The sequence below is a fragment of the Mesoplodon bidens genome, assembly GCF_964165515.1.
Source record: "Mesoplodon bidens genome assembly, chromosome: 3".
NCBI lineage: Eukaryota > Metazoa > Chordata > Mammalia > Artiodactyla > Ziphiidae > Mesoplodon > Mesoplodon bidens.
This window is the reverse complement of record NC_138178.1, coordinates 52,608,203-52,633,096: the sequence shown is the minus strand read 5'-3', so window position 1 is coordinate 52,633,096 and position 24,894 is coordinate 52,608,203. Positions and strand designations below refer to the sequence as shown.

The following is a 24,894-nucleotide window of genomic DNA, read 5'->3' as shown; positions in this document are numbered from 1 at the left end:
GATGATTCTAAAATGTATATAAAATACAAAGGACCTAGAATAGCTAAACCATTTTGAAAAGAACAAAGCTGTAAGTTTTAGAATACCTGATCTCAAGACTCATTATAAAGTTATAGTAGTGATCAAGACAACATGATATTGGTACACAGACCTACAGATCAGTGGGGCAGAAAAGAGTCCAGAACTAGATTCACACATATAGTCAACTGATTTTCATTAAAGGTGCTAAAGCACCTTTAATTCAATGAGGACAATTTTTTCAACAAATGATGCTGGAACAATTGGATAGCCATAGGTAAGAAAATAAATCTGACCCTTTCCTCACCATATGCATAGATGAACTAGAAATGGAGTATAAACCTGAATGTAAGAATTAAAACTGTGTAGAAGAAAATACAGGAGAATAACCTTTGTGATCTTAGCTTCTTAAATAGGGGACAAAACACATATATTATGCTTTAAAACTTTAAAAAGCCAGCAATCCCACTACTTGGCATATATCCAGAGAAAACCATAATTCAAAAAGACACATGCACCCCAATGTTCATTGCAGCACTATTTACAATAGCTAGGACATGGAAGCAACCTAAATGCCCATCAACAGAGGAATGAATAAAGAAGATGTGGTACACATATACAATGGAATATTACTCAGCCACAGAAAGGAATGAAATTGCATCATTTATAGAGACGTGGATGGACCTAGAGACTTTCATACAGTGAAGTCAGAAAGAGAAAAACAAATATCGTATATTAACGCATATATGTGGAATCTAGAAAAATGGTATAGATGATCTTATTTGCAAAGCAGAAATAGACACACAGATGTAGAGAACAAATGTATGGATACCAAGGGAGGAAGGGGGGTGGGATAAACTGGGAGACTGGGATTGACATATACACACTATTGATACCATGTATAAAATAGATAACTAATGAGAACCTACTGTATAGCACAGGGAACTCAGTGCTCTGTGGTGACCTAAATGGGAAGGAAATCAAAAAAAGAGGGGATATATGTATATGTAGAGCTAATTCACTTTGCTGTACAGTAGAAACTAACACAACATTGTAAAAGAACTGTACTCCAATAAAAATTAATTTTTAAAAAAGCAGGAATTTGAAAGTTTATGTCTTAGAACTTTAAAAACATTATGCTAAGTAATGAAAGAAGCCAATTACAAAAGATCACATGCTATATGATTCTGTTTACATGAAATGTCCAGAATCGGCAACCTACAGAGACTAGAAAAAGATTAGCGTTCGCCTTGGGCTAGGAGTGGGGATGAAGGGAATGAGGAATGACTGCTAAAGGGCATGAGGTTTCTTTTTGGGTTGACAAAAATGTTCTAAAATTATTATTATGGTGATAGGTGTACAACTCTAAATATAGTGAAAACCAAGAAACTGTATGCCTTAACTGGGTAAATTTTGCCATATGCCAATTATATCTCAATAAGGTTGTTAACAAGAAGAGAATCAATCAGGCAGGCAAGTGAAAGATAAGGAAGCTGGTGAAGGGTAGCAAAGTATGTCACCCCAAAATATGCCTCTTTGGCATACAGATTGCTTTGAGTTGATTATTTTGAGAAAAATCAGACACGGGGGATGCTCTGAAAACAGGGAAGTTACTCTTTTGAAAGGGTCATTCACATTTATAAAAGAAATCTCCATTTGTAAGGGTGTCTCCCCCTCTGTACCAGTAAGAGAAGGCTGAGTGAAAATCACAAGAGAATCTTATCGATGATGAAGGCTCTAAAACCTGCTAACAACCTTACCCTAGTTAACCCTGCTTTTCCTGGCCACCTCCTGTAACCAGCCTCCTCCCACCACATACACCTTTTCTTTCCTTTGCCTGAAAGTGGTATTTAAGTGGGTGGCTTAGGCTACCTTGGGAATTGCCCATTTTTCCCCTGGGTATCTTCCATTTATCCATGAGGTACACCATGTGAATAAACTTTTGTTGTTCTCTTGTTAATCTGTCTTATTACATGAGGTCTCCGGAAAGAACTCAGAAGAGTAGAGGGAAGATTATTTTCTTCCCCACACTGGGGTATAATCCTGAAAATAATTTGATAACCTTTGCAAACATCCAGTTCACCCTAAATGTTTAATATTTTATATGTAAGACATATGTTCATTTTACTTTCATTTTTATCCTAGTTCTATCTGCACTTTTTTGTTTTCTCAACTCCCTGCCTTGCTGTCATTTTCTTTCTTTTTTAATATACATTTGTCTCCCCCCGCCAGACACTGTTATGAAAATGAAAATACAGGTGACACCCTAAGAGAAACTATCTGCAGAAAATAAATCTGACTGATGAAATAAAAATGCACATTTTAAGGCAAGACAAGAACAATTTAAACATAAAACTTTTTCTCTGCCCTTTGGCCTCCTCCCTCCCCTCTAGTGTGCCTTGTGCATCTGCATTACGTGTTAAAAGACCTCCCCAATAGCAGAAATACCTGCTCAATCTTTTTTTTTTTTTTTTTTTTTGCGTTACGTGGGCCTCTCACCGCTCTGGCCCCTCCCGCCGCGGAGCACAGGCTCCGGATGCGCAGGCCCAGCAGCCATGGCCCACGGGCCCAGCTGCCCCGCGGCACGTGGGATCCTCCCGGACCGGGGCACGAACCCGCACCCCCCGCATCGGCAGGCGGACCCCCAACCACTGCGCCACCAGGGAAGCCCCCCTGCTCAATCTTGAAGAACAATTTTTCTTCTTCTGACACCAGCCACGTAACTCCTTAGAAGATAACATTCCTTTCTCAATCCCGCAAGGGGTCGCGATGACCCACCACTCACCTTTACACGTAGAAATCTTTGGTGAACTTTTCGTACAATATCAATATATGATTTCCTTAAAGACAGCGATTGGTGCAGAATAGACTGTTTACATGATCTGGGCAGATACTATACTGGGCCGCACCTAGTGGAAGTTCTCAGCTTAAATACTTACTTATGACCTTATTAATGTTACCAACTATATTACTTGTATTCTGCCTATTTTACAAGATTATTGTTTCTTGCATTACCAAATGTGTGACTGAGCCTCAGATAAAATTGATGATGATTAGGTGACTTGAAATGGTTGACCAAATATATAGCTCCGTAAGATCAATGCATAACTCTAGAAATGGGAAGAAGCAACCATTTCCTGGACCATAACAGACTAGTAAGACAGATGGTCCAGACGCTTTTGGTTATTATTAACAGGGTCTGGTCCAGTATTAGCACTTTGAGTGGCCTATCAATGAAACCCTCGCCTGACCTGGGAATGAGTATTCCTAGTGTCGTGGACAAATTGGTCATAAAATGCCTTCTAACCCCTGGTGGAAATTAAGATACCACCACATACCCACTAGAATGGCTAAAATTAAAAACACCGACCATTCTAAGTGCTAACAAGGACATGGAGAAATTGGAACTCTCATATACTGCTGGTGGAAATAATCACTTTAAAAAAGAATTTAGTAGTTTCCTAAGAAGTTAAAAATATACCCACCCTATGATATAAATATTCTACTTCTAGGTACTTATCCAAGAGAAATGAAATCATATAGGCAGAAAAACTTCTATATAGGATGTTCTTAGCAGATTTATTTATAATAATCAAACCTGGAAACAACCCAAATATCCATCAACAGGTGTTCTGATGAACAATTATGACATATCCATATGATGGAATACTACTTAACAATAAAAGGGGACAAATTATTGGTACACATAACAATGTGGATGGAATTGAAAATACTGATGTTGAGTGAAAAAAGCCAGACAAAGGAGAGTGCACGCCTGATGACTGCTTTTATATAAAAGTCTGGAAAATGCAAACAAATCTGTAATAACAAAAAGCAGACTAGCGCTTGTTTGGAAATTTTGAAGAATAACGGATACATTCATCGTTTTGATTGTGGTGATGGTTTCACAGATGTATTCAGATATCACTACTCAAATCGTACACTTCAAATATGTGTTCATTGTATGTTAGTTATGCCTCAATAAAGCTGAAACAAAAGTTAAGGGTGTGGTAGGGAGATTCACTGAAATCATCAAAGTGGAGTGGTGAAAAGACTTCTGTCTTTATTTTTTTTAATTTAATTTAATTATTTAACATCTTTATTGGAGTATAATTGCATTACAATGGTGTGTTAGTTTCTGCTGTATAACAAAGTGAATCAACTGTATGTATACATATATCCCCATATCCCCTCCCTCTTGCATCTCCCTCCCACCCTCCCTATCCCACCCCTCTTGGTGGCCACAAAGCACTGAGCTGATATCCCTGTGTTATGTGGCTGCTTCCCACTAGCTATCTATTTTACATTTGGTAGTATATATAAGTCCATGCCAGTCTCTCACTTTGTCCCAGCTTACCCTTCCCCCTCTCCGTGTCCTCAAGTCCATTCTCTACATCTGCGTCTTTATTCCTGTCCTGCCCCTAGGTTCTTCAGAACCATTTTTTTTTTTTTAGATTCCATATATATGTGTTAGCATATGGTATTTGTTTTTCTCTTTCTGACTTACTTCACTCTGTATGACAGACTCTAGGTCCATCCACCTCACTACAAATAACTCAATTTCGTTTCTTTTTATGGCTGAGTAATATTCCATTGTATATATGTGCCACTTCTTCTTTATCCATTCATCTGTCCATGGACACCTAGGTTGCTTCCATGTCCTGGCTATTGTAAATAGAGCTGCAGTGAACATTGTGGTACATGACTCTCTTTGAATTATGGTTTTCTCAGGGTATATACCCAGTAGTGGGATCGCTGGGTCGTATGGTAGTTCTATGTTTAGTTTTTTAAGGAACCTCCATACTGTTCTCCATAGTGGCTGTATCAATTTACATTCCCACCAACAGTGCAAGAGGGTTCCCTTTTCTCCACACCCTCTCCAGCATTTATTGTTTGTAGATTTTTTGATGATGGCCATTCTGACTGGTGTGAGGTGATACCTCATTGTAGTTTTGATTTACATTTCTCTAATGATTAATGATGTTGAGCATTCTTTCATGTGTTGGCAATCTGTATATATTCTTTGGAGAAGTGTCTATTTAGGTCTTCTGCCCATTTTTGGATTGGGTTGTTTGTTTTTTTGATATTGAGCTGCATGAGCCTTGATGGAGGGAGAAAACCACTTCTGTATACACTCTGGCTCTAAGAAAGGGAACGGCCCTATGGCAAAGCACCCTATTTAAATAAGGCAGGAGCAAAGGAGTTCTATTTTTATCCTGCAATTAAGTCAACATGATTTCTCATAGCAGGCAACAGATAGAATGAAATTAAAGTGCTGCTAGTGGAAGCGACGGTAATTTTAACCCTGTCAAAGACCTCATATTGTGGGTAAGCAGCAATATTGATCTGTGGTTACTGCAGAGGCCAAGTGGCTGCCTCGCATCCTGCAATAGAAATCCTCCATAACAAACCAGCCAACAGCAAATGCAGAAGGCCAGCATTGCTCAAATGGGCACGTCTAAAGCTTCATAAAGCAGCTCCCAGGGCAGCAAGGATGGGGTTCTGCCTAAATTAGATCCCATTGTTTGTAGACTGATAACTGGATTCTCAAAAAAAAAAAAAAAAAAAATCCCCAAGGAGGGGTTCTCAATTTGGAGTTTCTAAATTCCCAAAGTATCCAGCTAGGGGTCTGGGAACGCTCTTAACAGTTTAAGGGACATTTTTGTTTATGTGCTGATGTTTCTCTGATGAGGGTGGGGTGAGGCAGGAAATGGGCTTTTAGCTAGCTCAAGGGGGCCCAAGATCCACGAAAGGTTAAGAAAGCTGAAATCATGATAGTTATTTCTGCCTAGACAGAGAAAAAAGGAGGATGCTATTGGTAAAGGATACAGAATTAATTATTATTGAGAGACTTCTTACAAAATAAGGATCTGAACCAAATAAGACAAAATATTATTTAACAAAATTAGTTAATTATAGATGGTAGACACGCAAATGTTGATATGGTTTTCTGTTTTAAGATTTTTTCTAAAGTAAAACTAAAATATACAAACCAGCCAAAAAAGGTGAAGAATCCTTGGCTCTAGGATATTTGACCTGAACAAGACTAAAGTAGCATACTTTCCCCCACGTTTTCATGTGTCCAAATTTAAGAAAAGCAGCCCCTAAAGAAGATGGCTAAACCTCCTTGGACTACCTGAAAGTGACCTCAATTTATTCCTCTAAATTGCTGGACACTTCCTCCAAACCTTAATTTCTACTTTTCTCTTTCCCCTTTTGTAAAAACTGGACAATTATCTGACCTTTCTTCAGCTTTCAGAAATCTTACTAATTCTCTTTGGTCAGCTAAGAAGAGACGTCAGCTTTACAATGATCCAGGAGGACCATCCTAAGATCTCCTGTTACAGTTCCAATGTCGGTTGACTTTCTTTTCAGGATGGAGGTACTGTGGTCATCTGATGACATGCGTGAAGACCAGTGAATGAGGAGAAGGGCAGAATGGGGCATACTGTGTGTGTGTGTGTGTGTGTGCGTGTGTGTGTGAAAATCTCTAGCTTTAACTGCTTTTTTATTCACCACCCTCAAATAGCTAATCTTAGTATTCTTTCCCTCTACCCTAAAGGTAATTTCCACATAAATCTGATGTCTTCTCTAAATTGTCAATTTGGCTTTCGTTTTCTGATTCTGCCAAAGTTCCCTCAGAAGTGAACACTAGTTTCTATATTCGTGCGTTTCCATTTCCCTAATTTCTTCTCAGGTCTCTACCAGCTCTGTCCTAAGTGGTCTTATGGCTCATGGTCCTCTTATGTGGAACAATCTTCCTCGTGTTTAGCCTCATGTTAGTCCAGATTTCTTTCAAGTCTGCTTTGGAGAAGGAGTGAGGGCTCATGATGGGAAATGTGAGCTTATTTTCAGCTGCAGGCCCAAGGAAACTGCTAATGTCTGCAGCTGAGGGGACAGTACGCTGTCACAGAGGTTCTACCATTTTCAGTTAGGAACTGGTATTTTTTCATGTTTATGATAATGCCCTGGATGTTTCCTTCCTATATTTTTATTGGAAAATACCCTTCAAAGAGTATGTGTAGGTCTCTAAAGAGATAAGAATAAAAATATGAACAAATACTTGATGCGATTTCATTCTTATCTACTTGGATGAACCATCAGCACTTGTCACCATAAAGAGGGAAAAAACCTCTTTCTTGTAAAAGATGAGACAAATTCTGGATGCTGGATAAAAGTTTTCATGTCATTTAGCTTTTCTTCCTATTAATGATTTCGTTTTAGCACCAGCATTTTTCACACCGTAAATCTCAGAACAGCTATGGAGAAACAGGATATTTATATTATTGCCATAATTACGAGTTACAATGACAATAACTGTAGAGGAAGATGAAAGGAAATTCAGGTGGCAGGCTTTTAACAGACACATCAACCACCACACAATCAACCAAATTCGTTTTGCAAACACATAAGACTTCAGAGTCCTGTTTCTTTAGTAAATGCCAGGAAGAACTCATAACGGAAAATGCATCAAGGAAGCACACCTGGCTGTAAAGTGCAATGGCTCTGGTTGGGTCCAGGAAAAGAAGGGAGTGGTAGCTCCCCTCCTGCCAACCTCTGGTCCCACACGAAACCTCCCAAATCACACGTGATGTGGGGTCTCCCTGTGGCATGTGCCCTTCTTCCTGTTCCAGAAGAACCGGCTGATTATCACTAGGGCTGATGCCTGGCACAGTAATTAAGTGGCTGTAAAGCTGGGGTCTCTGAGTGTGTATCCTGGGAATGGCTCCTAGGCCTTCCCACGGAGGCCCCGGACACCTCAGCTTCCTTTGGGGCAAAGAGGCCAACCACCCACCCACAGCCCCCCTCGGGAGGCCTTGTCTTCTTCTGCTCACCAACATGGGGTGGGCATGGAGAGGAGCGGAGGAGGAGAGTGCTTTGGTGGATGCAACACCTGGCTCCCAGATACTGGGAGAGGGTCTAAAGGTGGCTTGAGGTCAAGAAGGGGACCCTCTGAGGGTTCCCTTTTCCTTCTCCCCTGGGAGAAGGTTCTCAAGACAAGTGCTGGCACCTGCCCTTCCTCATGAAGACAGAACTCCTCTCCCTGGTCTAAGCTGTCTTTGCGCGCAGGAGGGAAACCCTAGATCTTCACTCCACCCTACGCCTTGAAGGCTGCTGCCTCCTTTCCATCCCAACTTGGGGAGCTGGCGCCGCTGCAAGTGGACCCCGACGCACTGACATTCTCGTTCAACGGCTCACGAAAAGCCAATGTGTGCAGGGGCCTGCACCTACCGACACTGGCGCCACAGGTACAAACACAGGAGCGGGGAAAAAATACAGTTTAATCAAGAAATGGAACTGGATGAAAGGGGCGAGGTGAGGATCCTTCATAGGAGTAATAGGAGGATGCCAGTATCAAATGAACAAGATGAAGACCAAAGCATGAGAGACAGAGACAAGGAAAACTGGGTGCTGGGGGAGAGCCCCCATTTGGGAAGCTAGGAGGGCACTGCTGCCGCAGCCCTGCATCTCTGCTCAGGCAGGACTGGCACCTTCCAGGAGGATTTTAACGAAGCGTGCAGCAGACGTGAGCTCAGCCATAGCCCCGGACTCCCCACAGCCTCACTTAATCCTTAAACAGCGGCCTAACATCTGAGCAAACTGAAGCCCAGATAAGACAGTGGTAATGCAACTATTTACTTGGCAGAGCCAGGATTTGAATTCAAGCGTTCTAAACCTAAGCCATTATGTTTTCCACTATGCTTTCGAATGTTCGGATGTAACAAGATTCCATGTGCCTAGAACAGATGGTCCCATCAAGAAAAAGATACCCTGTGGAAGCCTTGCTGGCTTCATTCTCCTTACGCTAAATTTCCTGCTATGCATGCTCACAGGCTGAACACTTCATATTCCAACACAGACAAGCTGGCTTGACTGGGGAGGCTCGTGCCTGCGAACGCTGACTGGCCAAGATGTTCTCTCCTTGGCCCACGAGCAATACACTGGTTTCTACTCACGAGCGTTCAGGCTTTGGGAGCCCAATGTCAGTAACCCCAGACTGGCCACTCTCACAAAAGTTATTCTTTTGCAATGACCACGGTTACCTGGGCGAAGAATAAAAGTAATGTTCCCTTAAAAGACCTGAAATGCTTAACATCAGAAGGTAATTTAAGTTTAAGGAGAAGGCAGTAAAATAGTAGAATGAGCAGAGCTGCGACTTGGTCCCAGGTCTGTCATTAGTAGCTGGGTGACCTCAACCAAGGGACCAAACTTCTTTGGGTCTTGGATCATTCCCTTACCCTGCTAGCCTCACGTGGTTGCACAAAAAGAGATAAATGTCAATGCAGAGCAAATGACAGGCTTAATAATCTTTGAGGTACATGTGCTGTGTATCTGAAAGTACCCTGTTGGATCTTCTTCTTTTAGATTTAGAAAGGAGCAAGGGCAGTGAAGGGGGTGAGACATAACGTCTCTTCTGGGGTGTCTCTGACTCCTGAACAAGCTCTCTCCCAGAACTCCCCAGTTTTAAACGTGGCTCCCAGGATTAGACAGGGACAGATGTACACCACGTTAACCCAGCTCCACGTGGGCACGGCAGGCTTGAAGGTCATTAGAAAAATGGAACTGGACACATTCTCAATGTGGTCTAAGCCACTGGTTCGAGGACTGGGGGAAATCACAAGAGGCTAGTAGGTCTCCTGTAGCACTGGTGATGTTTCTAACTTGTCACGGATGCTGGTCTGGCTCTTCTAGGAGCCTTCCTGGCCCTTGCAGGATGGACTAGGGTTTATCCTGACTGGACCTCCTGATCTGTTTTCAGTGGTGGCTCTGTGTGTCCCACCTGCTTCGCCTCTCACTCTGCTTACCCACCGCTCTTCCATGCTAGTCTTGCCTCTTTGGTGCAACAGACAGCCAGGCTCTTCTGGATTCGAACTGCGCCTCCCTCCACACTACACTTGTATCTTGTGTGCTGGGGCAGTGTGATATGAGAGGCTTTTCAGCTCAATCCAGTCCCAGCCTCGCAAGTGGAGCCTGCGCGATGCTCTAAGAGGGGTTTTCCAGAGGAAAGGATGCTCTGCACCCGGATCAGCTCTTCCCCAGCCCTGGCCTGGCCCATGCCCCTCCTCACCACCAAGACGTGCTCCAGAAGGTCCAGGTAGCCGAGGGTGCACTCCGTCCCGTACCGCAACGCTCTGGTGCGCACCTCCTCACTGACTTCGGGGTGATAGGATGCTTGCTGGAGAGAGAAAGGAACGTCGACATCTTAAAACAGGAAGAGCCAGGTGGCAAGTGGACCAGGCAGCCAGGTGGGGTCACTTGCCCAGCAGTGCTGTGTAGCCTAAGACCCAGAGGCAGGAGACCTCGATTCTGGAACTCCTCCTGTTTTACCTTCAGTGACCTCTCTGAGAAACCTTCCCTGCCTCCCTGGAGAGAGGAGGGGTTCTCCTCCACATTCTCCTGATACCTCCCACCTGTCTGCACTGCAGGTTCTCTGACAACACTTTGTGTCTTGCTTTTTCTAGTGCCTGGAGGCCAAACAAAAGCAAGTGAATCTGGCCCCTCTTTCCTTCCTTTCTCCTCATGCCCCCCCTACCCCATCTTTTATTGAAAGGTAAGAAATTCCACGTGTGCTAAAAAGCCCAGGAAAGATTCATGATTGGGGCTTACAGCAGAGGCGGTACCATCTCAGGATCAGCCTCTCTCTCTCCTGCAGCGTGAAGTATCCTGAAGAACCCTCTCTGTTCACAGGCTCATCACGCCCAGGTCCTCACTCTGTGACCTGATCACACTGCAGTCACAGTGAGTCTCCCGACCAGGGCTCACTGGCTCCTGGGAACCTTCAGAGAGCGAGCTCCCCAGCACCCTCAGAGGTGCCATAAATAACTCATCTCGCATTATACACGTTGAGATAAGCAGACCAGGACATATGGTTAACACAGCATCTGGCCCTTTTTCCTTGTACTTGGGACCTGCCGACTTGAGTCATTCGTGAGATATCATTTCAGATGGTACGCCCATTCACGGGGCTGCCAGATGAACTACAGAATGTCCAGTTACATTTGAATTTCGAATAAACAATGAAAACTTTTAGCATAAGTACGGGGCGGTCTGTTTTTTATTTGCTCAGTCTGGCAACCCTACCCATTTAGCCTTTCCTCCTTCTACAACCTCACTCTGGAAAGAACTCGAGGGGGCTTACAAGAATACAAAAAATAGAAACCTGCAAATGAATCACAAGTCAGGACAAATACAAATTACACATTAGGATAAAAGGTCAAGGCAGAAGGGGAAGCGTGACACGCCCTCCATGTTCCCTCCAGTCAAATCCCTCTCCCCAGGACTGGGGGCTGTTGGGGGCAACCCCTGGGAAATTTCCGCTTACCTGACCCCCCAAACCACCCCAAGAGGGGTGGGGATAATTCGAGTGGCCAGTATCTGTCATTTATGAGCCTGGTTGTATTCATCTGAGGACTAACAGGCCAGGCCTTTAACCCCTCCTGCGTTTTAATCAGCCTTGCCCCCGTGTCTCCAAGTGTGAGGACAGAGCCCATGTCTGGTTCGACGAGACACCACTGGGGGAAGACAAGGGCTATGATGCTCCTCCAGCAGGTAACGTGCAACGCCCTCCTTGAGAGCTGTGCAGGAGCTGCTGGTCACGGCTGGTGGCTCTAACCTGGTAGAGCCCTTGGGCAGAGCAATCGAGCAATAATTAGAATGTCACACCATTTGACCTCCTAATTCTACTTCTGGGAGCCTGCCTTGGATATCATCCAAGGCATAGGAAAAACGGATATACCCAAAGATGTTCACTGCAGTAAAGTTGATGATTTAAAAAAAACTGCAGACAATCTAAGTATCTGATAGTAGGCGGAAGAGTATATTCATTACCAGAGTATTTTGTGGTCAATAAAGAATCAGTTATAATGACTGCTAGTAATGCAGAAACAGTCAGGTAACATTAATTGTAATCAGAGATATAAAATTGTATCTGACGTAGACGTATGGACATGAAAGGAAGACCAGAAAGAAACAGACACGAGAATAAACTTAGGGTGTAGGGAAGTCTGCATCCCCACCGGAGCAATTAGCGTAATCCTGTCTCTGATGAGTCAGTATGGGACCTACTGCACCTCCGTTTCTGCCCTGCTCAGCCCCAAAGGTGGTGTTCAAATATGGCCACGTGGCCCTCTGCTTGGCACAGAGGGTTCCTTCTTGACCCACCAGTAGGCATCCCTGGCTTTCTATATGTTCTTATTGCATGCCCTTTCTGGCAAGCTCACATTAGGAGAATTCCTTTACCCTTCCCATCTAGGACTGAACGACAGAACATATATGCCAGCCCTTCCAAAACTATGAGGTGCCCTGCATATACACCATGGTGGCCTTCAGGCCATATCTGGCTGGTAAATACTGTTCTTTTCTTTTTTTAAAGAGTTTTTTTGTTTGTTTTTGATGTGGACCATTTTTAAAGTCTTTATTGAATTTGTTACAATATTGCTTCTGTTTTTCATGTTTTGTTTTTTTGGCCCCAGTGGCATGTGGGATCTTAGCTCCCTGACCAGAGATTGAACCCGCACCCCCAGCACTAAGTCTTTGCCATTGGACCGCCAGGGAAGTCCCTGGTAAATACTGTTCTGACGGAGGCCGTAACCCCTTCGGGGAATTATCGCTTCTGCCAGGGCAGATTCCACTGAGCACATAAAAACTGTACTTGTGGCCTCAGGAGAGTCTAAACTCCCCGGCCCAGTGCACTCGGTCCTCAGGACAGTGACCCGACCCTCTTGCCGCCCTCTGCTCCCCGCCCCGCCACCGCCTACCCCTGTTCCCCACGCTCTACCCTCCCCCACACCCAGGAGACCAGGAAGTGCGGTGCTTTTCCCCACACCCAGCCCTTCAGCCTGGCTGCCTCTCCCTGCCTCTGCCCAGGGACCCCAGCCCACCCTACCCTTGCCAAGGAACCTCAGAGGCCATCGTCTGACCCCACACCAGCTCTCCCCACAACTCACTGCACCACAAAGAAGGGCCCTGTTGCTGAGGACATGGAGCTGCAACAGCTGCTCTCCCTTTTCTGTGGTTCAGCCCCATCTGCCCACCACAGCAGGGGGGTCATTGATCCATCACGGAGCAGAAGTCAGGGTCCCTGGGCCACAGCTGTCCCTAGAAGGGTGGAGGGCTGGGGTGGAGGTGCTCAGTGGGAGGCTCTTATGGCTCTCTGGCTTAACAGATCAAAAATAAAGTGAAGGTCATAAAGCTCAGGTCTCCCCAGCTCCTTCCATGAGCACTGGCTTAGGGCAGTGGCCCCCACTGTCTCCCCAAGGATCAGAAGAGCTGCTCCAAGACGTCTGGCACAGAGAGCAAAAAGGCAGGTCCCTGACGTTATGTCTGGTTCCTCTCACTCACTGCCTCACCCAATTATGGCAACACCCCTGACCTATGGAAGCAGGAAAGGGTGCAGGCTGACAAGGGGTGTGGTTTTCCTTTGAAGGGCCTGGAACAAAATGCCACACGCCTGCTTTACTACTGCCAGAGCGGCCTCCACTACAGCCCCTGTAAGAAGGTGTCCGCCTATTTAGGAAGAACTGAGAGGTAAAGTGGGAGGGTCAGTCAGCAGGCCTACTCCATGCCCTCTCAGACACAAAACTGCCCCCAGAGTCACCTCCCAGGGGCTGACGGGCACACCTGTCTTCCCGTGTAGCCTACTGCACACACAGGTTAAGGTACCGGGCGGCTCCCTTCTACACGTGGCCAGCCCCTCCCCCTCTCCAAACTGAACCCAACAGCTCAACCGTGACCGAACACTACCCTACCCACCCCAAACAACGCCAAGGCCTTTACCTTGCAAGCCGTCAACATATCTGACACGGCCTTCCGGCTCAGGTTGGCGGTGGCAATCACGTCCTCCTGTCGACACGAGTTCCCAGCTGCCACGGCTTTGGCTGTTGCCATGGTGATGCCTTTCGTCATCCTGATGGATTCTTCAGGTGATGATGTCTTTTCAGGTACCTCTTTGGACTGGAATACCTGGAAGTTAGAAATCGAAGTGCTGAAAAAATCAAAAAGGGAAGGACAGAAATAACTTATGCCTCCCCTACCAGCTGCAGCTCAGTGTCTGAAAACCAAGCCAGCCACGGGAAGAAACCGTCAAATGGCAGGAAATTAGAAATTTGAATTCAGTAATATCATTCTTGCTTTCAAGATTCCGGCGTGGATAGCCTCACACACCTGTACTCGGCATTCATGGGGACAACGTGGGGAGGGAAAATGATCCACAGCATCAACTTGTTTGCCTTCGGAAACTGACACTCAATGTGTATTTGTTACCCACCTCCACCGGGGTGGGGTACGGGGGGCATTGTGTGGCTTCCCAGTTCTCCTGGCCCATTCCTGCTCCTGCTTCGGTAGTTCCCAGAAACCCCGCAGCCCAGATGCTGGTTCCAGGTCAGGACTGACCTGGATGCATTGCTCTGGACTCAGCTCTCTCTCTTTAAGAGGGTGTGGGGCTGGGGGAAATGAAGCATTCAGTTTCTTCTATTCTTAGGCTTTCTTACAAATATAACTGCCTAATTGTGTGGAGGCGTTTGGGTCGAGTGTGCCACGTTGACACTGTGAATTATTTAACCACACACACACACACACACACACACAGACACACCTTTAGAGAAGCTGAAATAAATTAGCCATGGTAAGTGAATATCCCACTTTAAAGTTCCACCTGCCAGTCAAGCCAGCCGTTTCTGCTTCCAGCCCATCTGCCATGGTTCTACCATGAGTGATGGGTGCCCTGGCTGTCCCTGTACATGAGGACTCCCGAACCAGGTGGGGCCGCTCTGTCTTCTGCCCTAGGCAGCCACGTTTCAGCAGGGAAGTCTTCCTGGAAGCAGAAAGGAGGACCCAGCCAGCATCCCTGCCATGTGCCAACCACTGTTCAACATCACTTCTCCCCTAAAAATGAACAGCTACCGTCAGGCCGCCCAGAACCACCCCTGAATGCTGCAGTGGAATGAACATGGACAGAGCCCTCCACACTAACGTGGGTCTTGGGACACACGCTCCTTTGGAAACCTCGTGTGTCCACGAAAGTGCACAGTCTGGGTCAACTCTAAACCACATCGGTATACTTAGGTCGACCATGTGTCTGTAATTTCCCAAGAGAGCTCCAAATTTCAAATCGCTTCCATTGCCACCATTAGGCCCACCCACACCTGTCAGAATGTTTGTCCAAACTTTTGGTAAGAAACCCCCATCCCGTGCAAGCAGGTTAGCGCCAGGCAGCAGCCTTAAGGCCTGTATTTTTTAGTTTCTTCTCCATGTGAGAACTAAGCACAACACCAACCAAGGTCGGATTCAATAAAAACAGGACAAGAGAACCCAAGCCTCCATGAGCAAAACCCAACAGAACTGCTCGTCTCTACTGCTGTCCTTCAGCGGCTTGTGGCTTTCACAGGTGACCCTCTAAAGACTCCTCCTTCCAAAAGAGGAGCTGAATCTGTGATCAGACCTCCCATTAAAAAGAAATCTCAGTTTGAAACTACTCATTTTCAGCATATTTCTATTTCTAGGGATAAGGATGATTCAACCCACAATTGTCTCAGGATCAAAAGAACAGGAGACAATCACAGTATATCACCAGGACACCCACGCTCTACGACGGTGGAACAAGGTAAGAGCGAACATGGGGTCAACGTCTCTGGGATCAGACACCTCACACAGAAGGAAGCCTGACGTTAAAGGGAAGTGTCCCAGGTAAAGGCATCCAGGTTTTCCTAATTGCTAACCTCAGACTCCCGAATCCGTACGTGTGCAGCAGTGTGAGCTGTTGCCAATGGCAATGGGAATCAGGAGGGGCTACGTGGCTGCACAGTGTACACACCATTGAAGCTCAAGGTGAGGGCAAGTGGCTACACTGAATCTTCCCTTTATCAGGACTCTTCTGTAGCACTTTCGTTTCACGCTGCAATTTTAGTGGAATTAAACCTGAATGGTCCCAAGCCATACATTAATTCATTTAATTATAATTACAAATTGATCTTAGCCAAACTCAGAGGTCAGTTTCACATGGGGTCTCCATGATACAAACGTACCAGCAGGCAGGCAAGTGGGCCCCCCTAGCTCAGGTGTTCCAGGTAAAACCTCTTTATGTTAGAAGTCTCAGAGAAGCTGCACTGGGGTCAGCTGCTGGATGCGGAGCCTGAGGGAGGTGACTGGTGGCTCCTTACCGTGAGCTCCTGCTTCATGTACTCGATGGTGGCCTCAAGCGCCCGTGTGCCCCGGGTAGCCTCGTCCTCCACCGCCTTCACGGTCTTGAGGAGGGAGGTGACATTGGTCACCATCACCTGCATGGGAAGAGATGTCAAGAGAAAACAGGGAGTGAGTGCGTTGAGGTCCCATCCCTCCTTTCAGTTCCGGATCTAATGCCACAAGTACCAGCACCTCTAAGTGAGAAAGGAGCTCAGATGCACATCCTCCAATACTCTCGAGTGTGCATCTCTCACTGCAGCACCCCTGGTACGCTTGCCCCTAATTGGGGCTCCACTCTACCTTGGCGGCCCCCTTGAGCTGGTACATGGAGGGGTCATCGGCGGGCTTGCTGGCAGCTCCCTTGGTAGCACCAATGAGATCTGAGAGGGCCTTAGCCACGTCTTTGATGGCATTGATCAACACCACCTGAAAGAGAGCATGGGCCCAGGTGAGCAGGCTGCACCAAGAGCACACAGTCCAAGAGCAGGGCTCTCCATCAGCAGCTTGCAAGCCTGCAGCACAGGAGAATCCCCAGGAACCACCCTTGGAGACTCTGATGCGAGGCTGGGTGGAAAACCAGATTGCAGACTTGAAGAAGCTCCCTAAGGGAGTCAGATGCTGAGCCAGAAAGCGGGACCCCGGTAGAGTTAGCATATTCAGAAACACCGCCTAGCTGGCGGCTCTGCTGACAAGCTGCCTATGAAAGGATGAGGGCAGCTAAGCAGACACCCCGAGACACCATGCCACGCACCTATGCCCGGAACTGGTCACCAAAACCACTGAGAACAAAATGCAAGCCTCCTGCCCTGGCCTGCAAGGCCACCATGGCAGCCCACCTGCGTCCCCAGACTTGGTTCCTGGGATCCTGACTCACTCAGCATGTTATAGGCATGTGGGTCTGTCTTTCTTCCCTGTTGGAAATCCTCCCTCGTTCCAACCTCAGGGCCTCTGCTCTTGTTCCCCTCTCTGCCTGGAACCCGGCTTTTTTCACCCTTCAGGTCTCAGCTCAAATGTCATGTCCTCAGAGACCCTTCCTGACCACTCTAGCTATAAGCCCACCCCCACTGAAACTCCCTCAGCTTGCCCTGTTTTATTTATAGCACTTAGCAGTATGTGGAATTACTTTATTATTTATTCACTTATACACCAACTGTCTTCTTCCTTGACTTGGATGGAAGCTGTAGGAGGGCCGACCTGGTCTTCTGTCTGTTGTGTTCTGCACTCAGGACAGGACCTGGCGTGTAGTGGGCACTCAGCAAATACTCATGGAATGGGTGAATATACAGATGTGTACCCATGTAACACTGGATGGAACACAGTATCTTCACTCTTCTAACTGAACAGAGACCACAGGCCACTTCTTCTGGGTGTTAGACTTGGCATCTCAAGTACCAGGCATATTTAGGAATTACATGATATTGGGTATTACATTTAAGTTTTCTGGGTCCAGCAGCTACAATAACAACTCCTACTTCTAAAACAACAATTTCCCTTCGTTGAGGGCAATGTTCCAGGTGCCGAGCCAAGCACAATGCACATGATCTTATTTAACCCTCATCACTGCCATTTTGAGTGGGAACTACATTGCTCGTGTCCACACTGGCAGAGGCTGGGAATGGCAAGGTTGGGATTCAGACTCTGGTCAGTGTGATCACAAGGGCCACGGTCTTCACCTCCACACTGTATTACGCTCTATGGCTCTGGCTCCTCATCTACAAATGGGGTGAGCAGTGCCAGCCCTGCCCATTTACCGCACTGCTGGCAGGATGAACTGAATAATGGATGTGAAAACGTCTTAGAAACTCTAGCGTCCCAGAACCTGCAAGCACAGCCACGCCATGACTGCCCAGCCTCCCAACCCTCCCCGTCTCCATCCCGTGGCTTCTCACCCACAGGGTGCACAGGATCTCCGCCAACCTCTGAAACCACAGGGCACGTCGAGCTGTGACGGGGCTCGTGAGGGGGTGCTAACGGCAGGGACCACCACGGGGAGGCGCAGCGGGGAGGTGTGCTGCCGACACCTGGTGTACACTGTCCCATCCTGGGTCACTGCACGGCGACCAGCAAGTGGGCACACTTTTCTGAGGGGACATCTCCCACTGGTGGTGTCAAAAGAAGTTGGGCCCTAGGACATCTAGACCATTTGGGAGTTTAAGCCTCTAAGCAATTCGATACGTTTCTCTGTATCCAAAGAGTTAAATCCTCCCAGCTGATTCATTCCAAGTTGAGCTGGACTAGGGGAAAGTGTGGGTTCCATCCCCACTGATGCGTTTTCTAGCTTTTCCTTCCTCCGTGGGGGTAAGAATACCCAGGCAGACACTTCTGTGAGTGCTTCGCATTCCGGAGGCAGCCAATCTGAGCTCTGATGTTATCAAAGAGAAAAGCCAGCAGAAGGAGTAAAAAGCCAACAGACGGCATGTTGCCTTTACGGAGCTCCGGCGGAGGACGTCAGGAGGGGAAGGGTCACAGCCGTGTGGCAGCAAAGCTGGTGGCCCTGTGCTCACCAGAACAGTAGCTGTCGTCAACCCTGGCGCTGGATGGTAGGAGGTGCTCTCTCCAGTGTTGTCCAAAGGGGCCGAATAGGTTCGTTTACTGAGTATGGTTTAAGCAGTGAAAACTGAAGTGTTTACCACACTGGGGTTGAAATAGCAGAGAGATTTTTAAGTTTTACACTCGGGAGTGGGGAGAATCCGGCAACGACGGCCACGGTTGGCTATTAGTTCAGCAACAGCTGAACTGCTTTGTTGGGTATCTATGATGTGTGGGGGCAGTGCTTGGTGTGTAGGTTTCAAAGATCAATAAACCATGATTCCTGTCCTTCAGGAGCTGATGGTCTAGGCTGGGGAACAAAGGACCAGGTAGGTAATGGCAGTGAAGTGGCTAAATCCAAAGCAGAGAGTCACAGAGCGTGGAGCCCTTCCCTGGCCCTCAGCTCCTCTCTCGCTCCTCCCCTTCAGAGCCAAACTTTTCAAGTGGGGCGTCTATACACACTGGTTCCTTCCTTCACCCGCATCTGGCCACTGCTCACTTACAGCCCCAGCTGGGTGGCCACTGCCCCCCACGGCCCTGGGCCTGGCTCTCAGACCTTTGTCTTTCTTGCTGCCTTGGCTGCATCTCTGGAGGGTTGCAGCACTCCTTCCTCCTCACATCAGGCCCCTGGCTTTCCTCCTACCAGCGGCTGCTGCTTCTCAGTCTCCTTAGGTATCTCTTTCTCCTGAAGATGGTCCTAAATAGTGGATTCCTCAGCTCTGCCTTGATCCCTTCTCCTCTTCCTTCCACAGACAGTGGATGCAGTCACTGTCTGTCGGCCAATAACCCCTACACCCACATCCCCCAAACCAAGGAAGCTCAAGCCTACACACTTGTTCTACCTGAGTGTCTCTCTTGAACTTCCAATGCAACATGCTGCAAACCGAACTCACCTGCATCTCCGCCTGGGGCAGCCCTCCCTCCAGGGAGCCCCAGATGGGTACATGGAGCCACCGTCCATTCACTGATCTAGCCTGAAACGTACAGTCATCCTGGCCTCCCCCCTCTCCCTCATCTCCAACGCTCACTGTGTCCAATCGTTTACCAAGCCCAGCTGAGTCTTCTTTACAGACTCCTCTCAAATCTTCTGGCTTATCTCCATAGCCACGGCCACACCACAGTCCATGCCACTATCCTGCCTAGATAACTGCTTCCTACCAGTCTCCAAACCACAGACGCACCCGTGCACATGTTGTCCACACCCAAAGTTCCTATTTTGCCTTTTCTTTCTTCTGAGGCCTGGCGCACAGTGTCTGTGGGACCACGAGGCCCACCCGTACCTACCTGGGTCTCGGGGTCGTCAGAGCCCAGGCTGGCGGCCCCCAGCTTGACCACCTCGGCGAGCTGGGTGATGGTGGCTGCCGAGGACTGGGCTGCCTGGGCCAGCTTGTCTGGAGTGGATGCAGCCCCCGAAACCAGCAATTTCGTGTCTTCCACCAAGGCCTTGGCTGTCTTCAGAATGTTTTCCCTGAGAAAGGCAGGGAAGCGTGGGGAGGAGGAGAGACAAAGGGCAGAGCTTGGTCACTGGTAGTTAGGAGGAAAAGAAACCCTTCTAGGGGCTTTTGTTAAAGGGCATTGAAGAAGAGAGGTGATGCGTTTCTCCTCCCTTAATAGGAGGCTCTCATCTTCCATGTAAGAGAATTAGGAGAGAGGAGAGGAAAGTCAGCCCAGAATTCACATAGTCGATTAATGGTAAAGCTTCAATTAAAGATTCAGGCTCATCAGTTTGGCTCCCTTCCCCCCGCCCTGTAGCTTCTTCCCTGTGGTTCCTACTACCCCTGAAAATACTTCATAGTTACAGGGACCTGTGAGGACACATGGGTCAGGGGACCTTGCCTTGGACATCACAGCCCAAGGGGCTGGGTTCTGGAAGGGGCGTCAGGGCACTGGGAATCTCCTCCCCTGCCCAGTCCTGGGGCTGAAGAGAGAGGAAGAAAGGTGCTGGACATGTGGCGAGGATATGTGGGGTCTCCAGCAGCAAACGGAGACCCTGGTACCAGCCTCCGAAGCAGAGTCTCAAGAGTCTAAAGAGCCCGGGAGAGACAGCAGGCTTGGAGCTTCACGGTTCACTTAGGTAAGAGCTACATGCCTGCCTGGGCCACTACCAGTCCTACGAGGGATGGTGAAAAAATCAGGGGCACAGCTTTTTAGCTTAGAAAGCAAAAAGATCAAAAAGCTATCCTCTGCTGGAGCAGACTGGATTTAGGCTGTGAGAGGCAAAGCTGGAACACAACTCTGTTTGCAGTTGAGAAAAGGTACTTATTTTGATTACGTGGGTCACTTGCCCCACTTGAGCGTCCTGTTGACATCAAAATGGATAACCACATTTCTGGCTCTTGGGCAGCATATCCAAAGTCCATCAGGCCATACTGAACCTCTCCCCATCCAGGAGCCCACAGGACAACCTTCACTCCCATACCTGTGGTCTGCAAAGGTCTCATTGTTCTCTGCGTTCAGGGTCCCTGCAGTCGCAAACATGATGGTGGTGTCCAGGTCGGCGATGATCCCAGACACAGCAGTGGCAGCTGTGATACATGCCTGGGTCCCCTTGTTCCCAGCCTGGAGAGCTGATAGCACCAAGGACACCTATAGGCAGAGAGGAAATGTCAGGGGGTGTGGAAGACGGAGAAAATATAACCCACAGGTTTTTCAGAATAGGAAAAAAAAGGAAACCCTGCAAAGAATGCCCAAAAAAATAGAAGAAGAGGAAACTCTTCCAAACTCATTTTATGAGGCCAAAAGTACTCTGATACCAAAACCAGGCAAGGATACCACAAGAAAATAAAATTACAGGACAATATCCCTGATGAACACAGATGCAAAAATCCTCAACAAAATATCAGCGAACCGAACTCAACAATACAGTAAAAGTATCACACACCATGATCAAGTGGGATTTATTCCAGGGATGCAAGGATGGTTCAACATCCACATATCAGTCAATGTGATACACCACATTTACAAAATGAAGGGTAAAAATCATATAGTCATCTTAATAAATGCAGAAAAAGCATTTGACAAAATCCAACAGCCATTTATGATAAAAACTCTCAACAGAGTGGGTACAGAGAGAACATACCTCAGTATAATAAAGTCCACATACAACAAGCCAATAGCTAACATCATATTCAAAGGTGAAAAGCCAAAAGCTTTAGACAAGAAATAAAAGTCATCCAAACTGGAAAGAAGTAAAACTGTCACAATCTGCAGATGACATGATATTATACATAGAAAACCCTGATGACTCCATGAAAAAAAAATTTTAGAATAAATGAATTCAGCAAACTTGCAGGATACAAAATCAATAAACAAAAATCTATTGTGTGTCTATACACTAACAACGAACATCAGAAAGAGAAATTAAGAAAACGATCCCATTTACAATTGCATCAAAAAGAACAGAATACCTAGGAATAAATTTAACCAAGGAGGTGAAAGACCTGTATATTGAAAACTACAAGACATCAAAGAAAGAAACAGAAGAAGGCACAAATAAATGAAAAGATATTCTGTGCTCATGAATTAGAAGAATATTGTTAAAATAGTAGTTTGGTAGTATAAAACACTACCAAAACCAGTATGCAATTCAATGCAATTCTTATCAAAATTAAAATGGGGGCTCCCCTGGTGGCACAGTGGTTAAGGATCCGCCTGCCAATGCAGGGGACATGGGTTCAAGCCCTGGTCCGGGAAGATCCCACATGCCATGGAGCAACTAAGCCTGTGCGCCACAACTACTGAGCCTGCGCTCTAGAGCCCACAACCCACAACTACTGAGTCCACGTGCCATGACTACTGAAGCCCGCACGTCTAGAGCCCGTGCTCCACAACAAGAGAAGCCAGCACAATGAGAAGCCTGCGCACCGCAACGAAGAGTAGCCCCTGCTCACTGCAACTAAAGAAAGCCTGTGCGCAGCAACAAAGACCCAACGCAGCCAAAAAAAAAAAAAAAAAATTAAAATGGCATTTTTCACGGAAAATGAACAAACAATCCTAAAATTTGTATGGAACCATAAAAGATCCCAAATAGCCAAAGCAATTTTGAGAAAGAAGAACAAAACTGGAGGCATAATGCTTTCTGATTTCAAACTATATCACAAAGCAACAGTAATTAAAACAGTATGGTAATGGCATAAAAAGACACGTAAATCAATGGAATAGATAGTCCAGAAATAAACCCATTCATATCTGATCAATTAATTTATGACAAAGGAGCCAAGAATATACAATGGGGAAAGAACAGTCTGTTCAATAAATGGTGTTGAGAAAACGGGACAGCCACATGCAAAAGAATCAAACTGGACCATTATCGTACACTATACACAAAAATTAACTCAAAATGGATTAATTATAAGACCTGAATGTCAGACCTGAAACCCCTAGAAGAAAATATAGCTGGTCACTTCTTTGACATAGGTCTTGGGTCTTGGCAATGAATCTGACACCAAAAGCACAAGAAACAAAAGCAAAAATAAACAAGTGGGACTATATCAAACTAAAAATTTTCTGCACAGGAAAGGAAACCACCAACAAAATGAAAAGGCAATCTACTGAATGGGAGAAAGTATTGATATCTGCAAATCATATATCTGGTAAACATATAAAGAACTCATACAACTCAACAGCAAAAAAAAAAAAATCTGATTTTAAAAATGGGAAGAATATCTCAATGGATATTTTTCCAAAAAAGGTACACAGACGGCCACCAGGCACATGCAAATATGCTCCACATAATTGTCAGGGAAATGCAAATCAAAACCACAATGAGATATCACCTTACATCTGTCAGAATGTTAATTATCAAAATGAAGCAACAAGTGTTGGCAAAGATGTAGAGAAAAGTGAACCCTTACGCACCTTTGGTGGGAATAAAAATTGGTGCAGCCCTATATGAAAAACAGTAAGGAGGTTCCTCAAAACATTAAACATAGAACTACCATGTGATCCCACAATTTTACTTTTGGGTATTTATTCAAAGAAAATGAAAACACTAACTCAAAAAGATATATGTGCCCCTATGTTCACTGTAGCACTATGTACAATAGCCAAGACAAGGAAAAAACCCAAGTGTCCATCAATAGATGAATGGATAAAGAAAATGTGGTACATATACACAATGGAATATTATTCAGCCATAAATAAGAATGAAATCTTGCCATTTTCGACAACATGAATGGACATCAAAGGCATTATGCTAACTGAAATAAGTCAGAGAAAGACAAATACTGCATGACCTCTCTTTTATGTGGAATCTTAAAACAAAAACAAACACCAAGCTCATAGATAGAGAGAACAGACTGGTGCTTGCCAGAGGCAGGGGATGAGGGGTAGGAGAAATGGGTGAACTGTTTTCGTTTTAGTCTAAATAAATTGAATAAAAATGAAAACAAAACAAAAAAACAATCAAACTCATAGAAAAAGAGGTCAGATTTGTGGTTATGGCAGGGGGGTGGGGTAGGGTGGGGTGGTGGTGGTGAGATTGAAGTAAGGTGGTCAAAAGGCACGAACTTCCAATTTTAAGAAAGTCCTAGGGATGCAATGCACAACATGATGACTATAGTTAACACTGCTTTGTGATCTTTATGAAAGTTGTTAAAATCCTAAGAGTTCTTATCACAATGAAAAAATATATAGACGTGTATACTTTTTGTATTGATATGAGATGAGGGATGTTAACTAAACTTATTGTAATCATTTCATAACATACATAAGAAAGCATGATGCTGTGCAACCTAAACTTAAACAGTGCTATATGTCAATTATACTTCAATAAAACTGGAAAAAAAAAAGGTAAAACGAAACAGAACAGTGAATTTTCTCTTGGGGAGTAAATGCGGCTCAGGGGTTACCAGCACAGTTTGGAGTCAACAGCCTGCCTGAACCAGAGCACTGCCATTTGCTGGCTACACGACTTGGGCAGGCTGCTTCACTTCTCCAAGCCTCAGTTTCCTCATTTGGAAAAGGGGGCTATTACTTCTTGCCAATCAGGGTTGATGGGAGGAGTAAGTGGTGGAAAAATGCATGTAAATTACTAGGCAGGTAATAAGGGTTTACTAGAGGGTAGATGCTACTCTACTTGATGTTTCTGAAATCACAAAGAGGGATAAGGATCGGGCTCCCGTAAAAGGTGTGGCTGTTTCTGTCCCCTCTGATCAGGTTTTCTGTAGA

General features: G+C 46.0%; 1 protein-coding gene across 5 annotated transcripts in view; it reads right to left on the bottom strand.

Annotated features, from left to right (window-relative positions):
• TLN2 (talin 2) overlaps positions 1–24,894 on the bottom strand; it is a 449,584-nt gene that overhangs the window by 23,525 nt on the left and 401,165 nt on the right. For all 5 annotated transcript variants that reach the window (XM_081228039.1, XM_081228042.1, XM_081228041.1 and 2 more), the window contains 6 exons: positions 21,146–21,312; positions 20,011–20,194; positions 16,498–16,623; positions 16,176–16,292; positions 13,795–13,980; positions 10,088–10,195 (listed from right to left, as the gene is read on the bottom strand). In XM_081228039.1, coding sequence (XP_081084165.1) covers positions 10,088–10,195; positions 13,795–13,980; positions 16,176–16,292; positions 16,498–16,623; positions 20,011–20,194; positions 21,146–21,312 — 888 coding nt within the window. The remainder of the gene's footprint in view (positions 1–10,087; positions 10,196–13,794; positions 13,981–16,175; positions 16,293–16,497; positions 16,624–20,010; positions 20,195–21,145; positions 21,313–24,894) is intronic.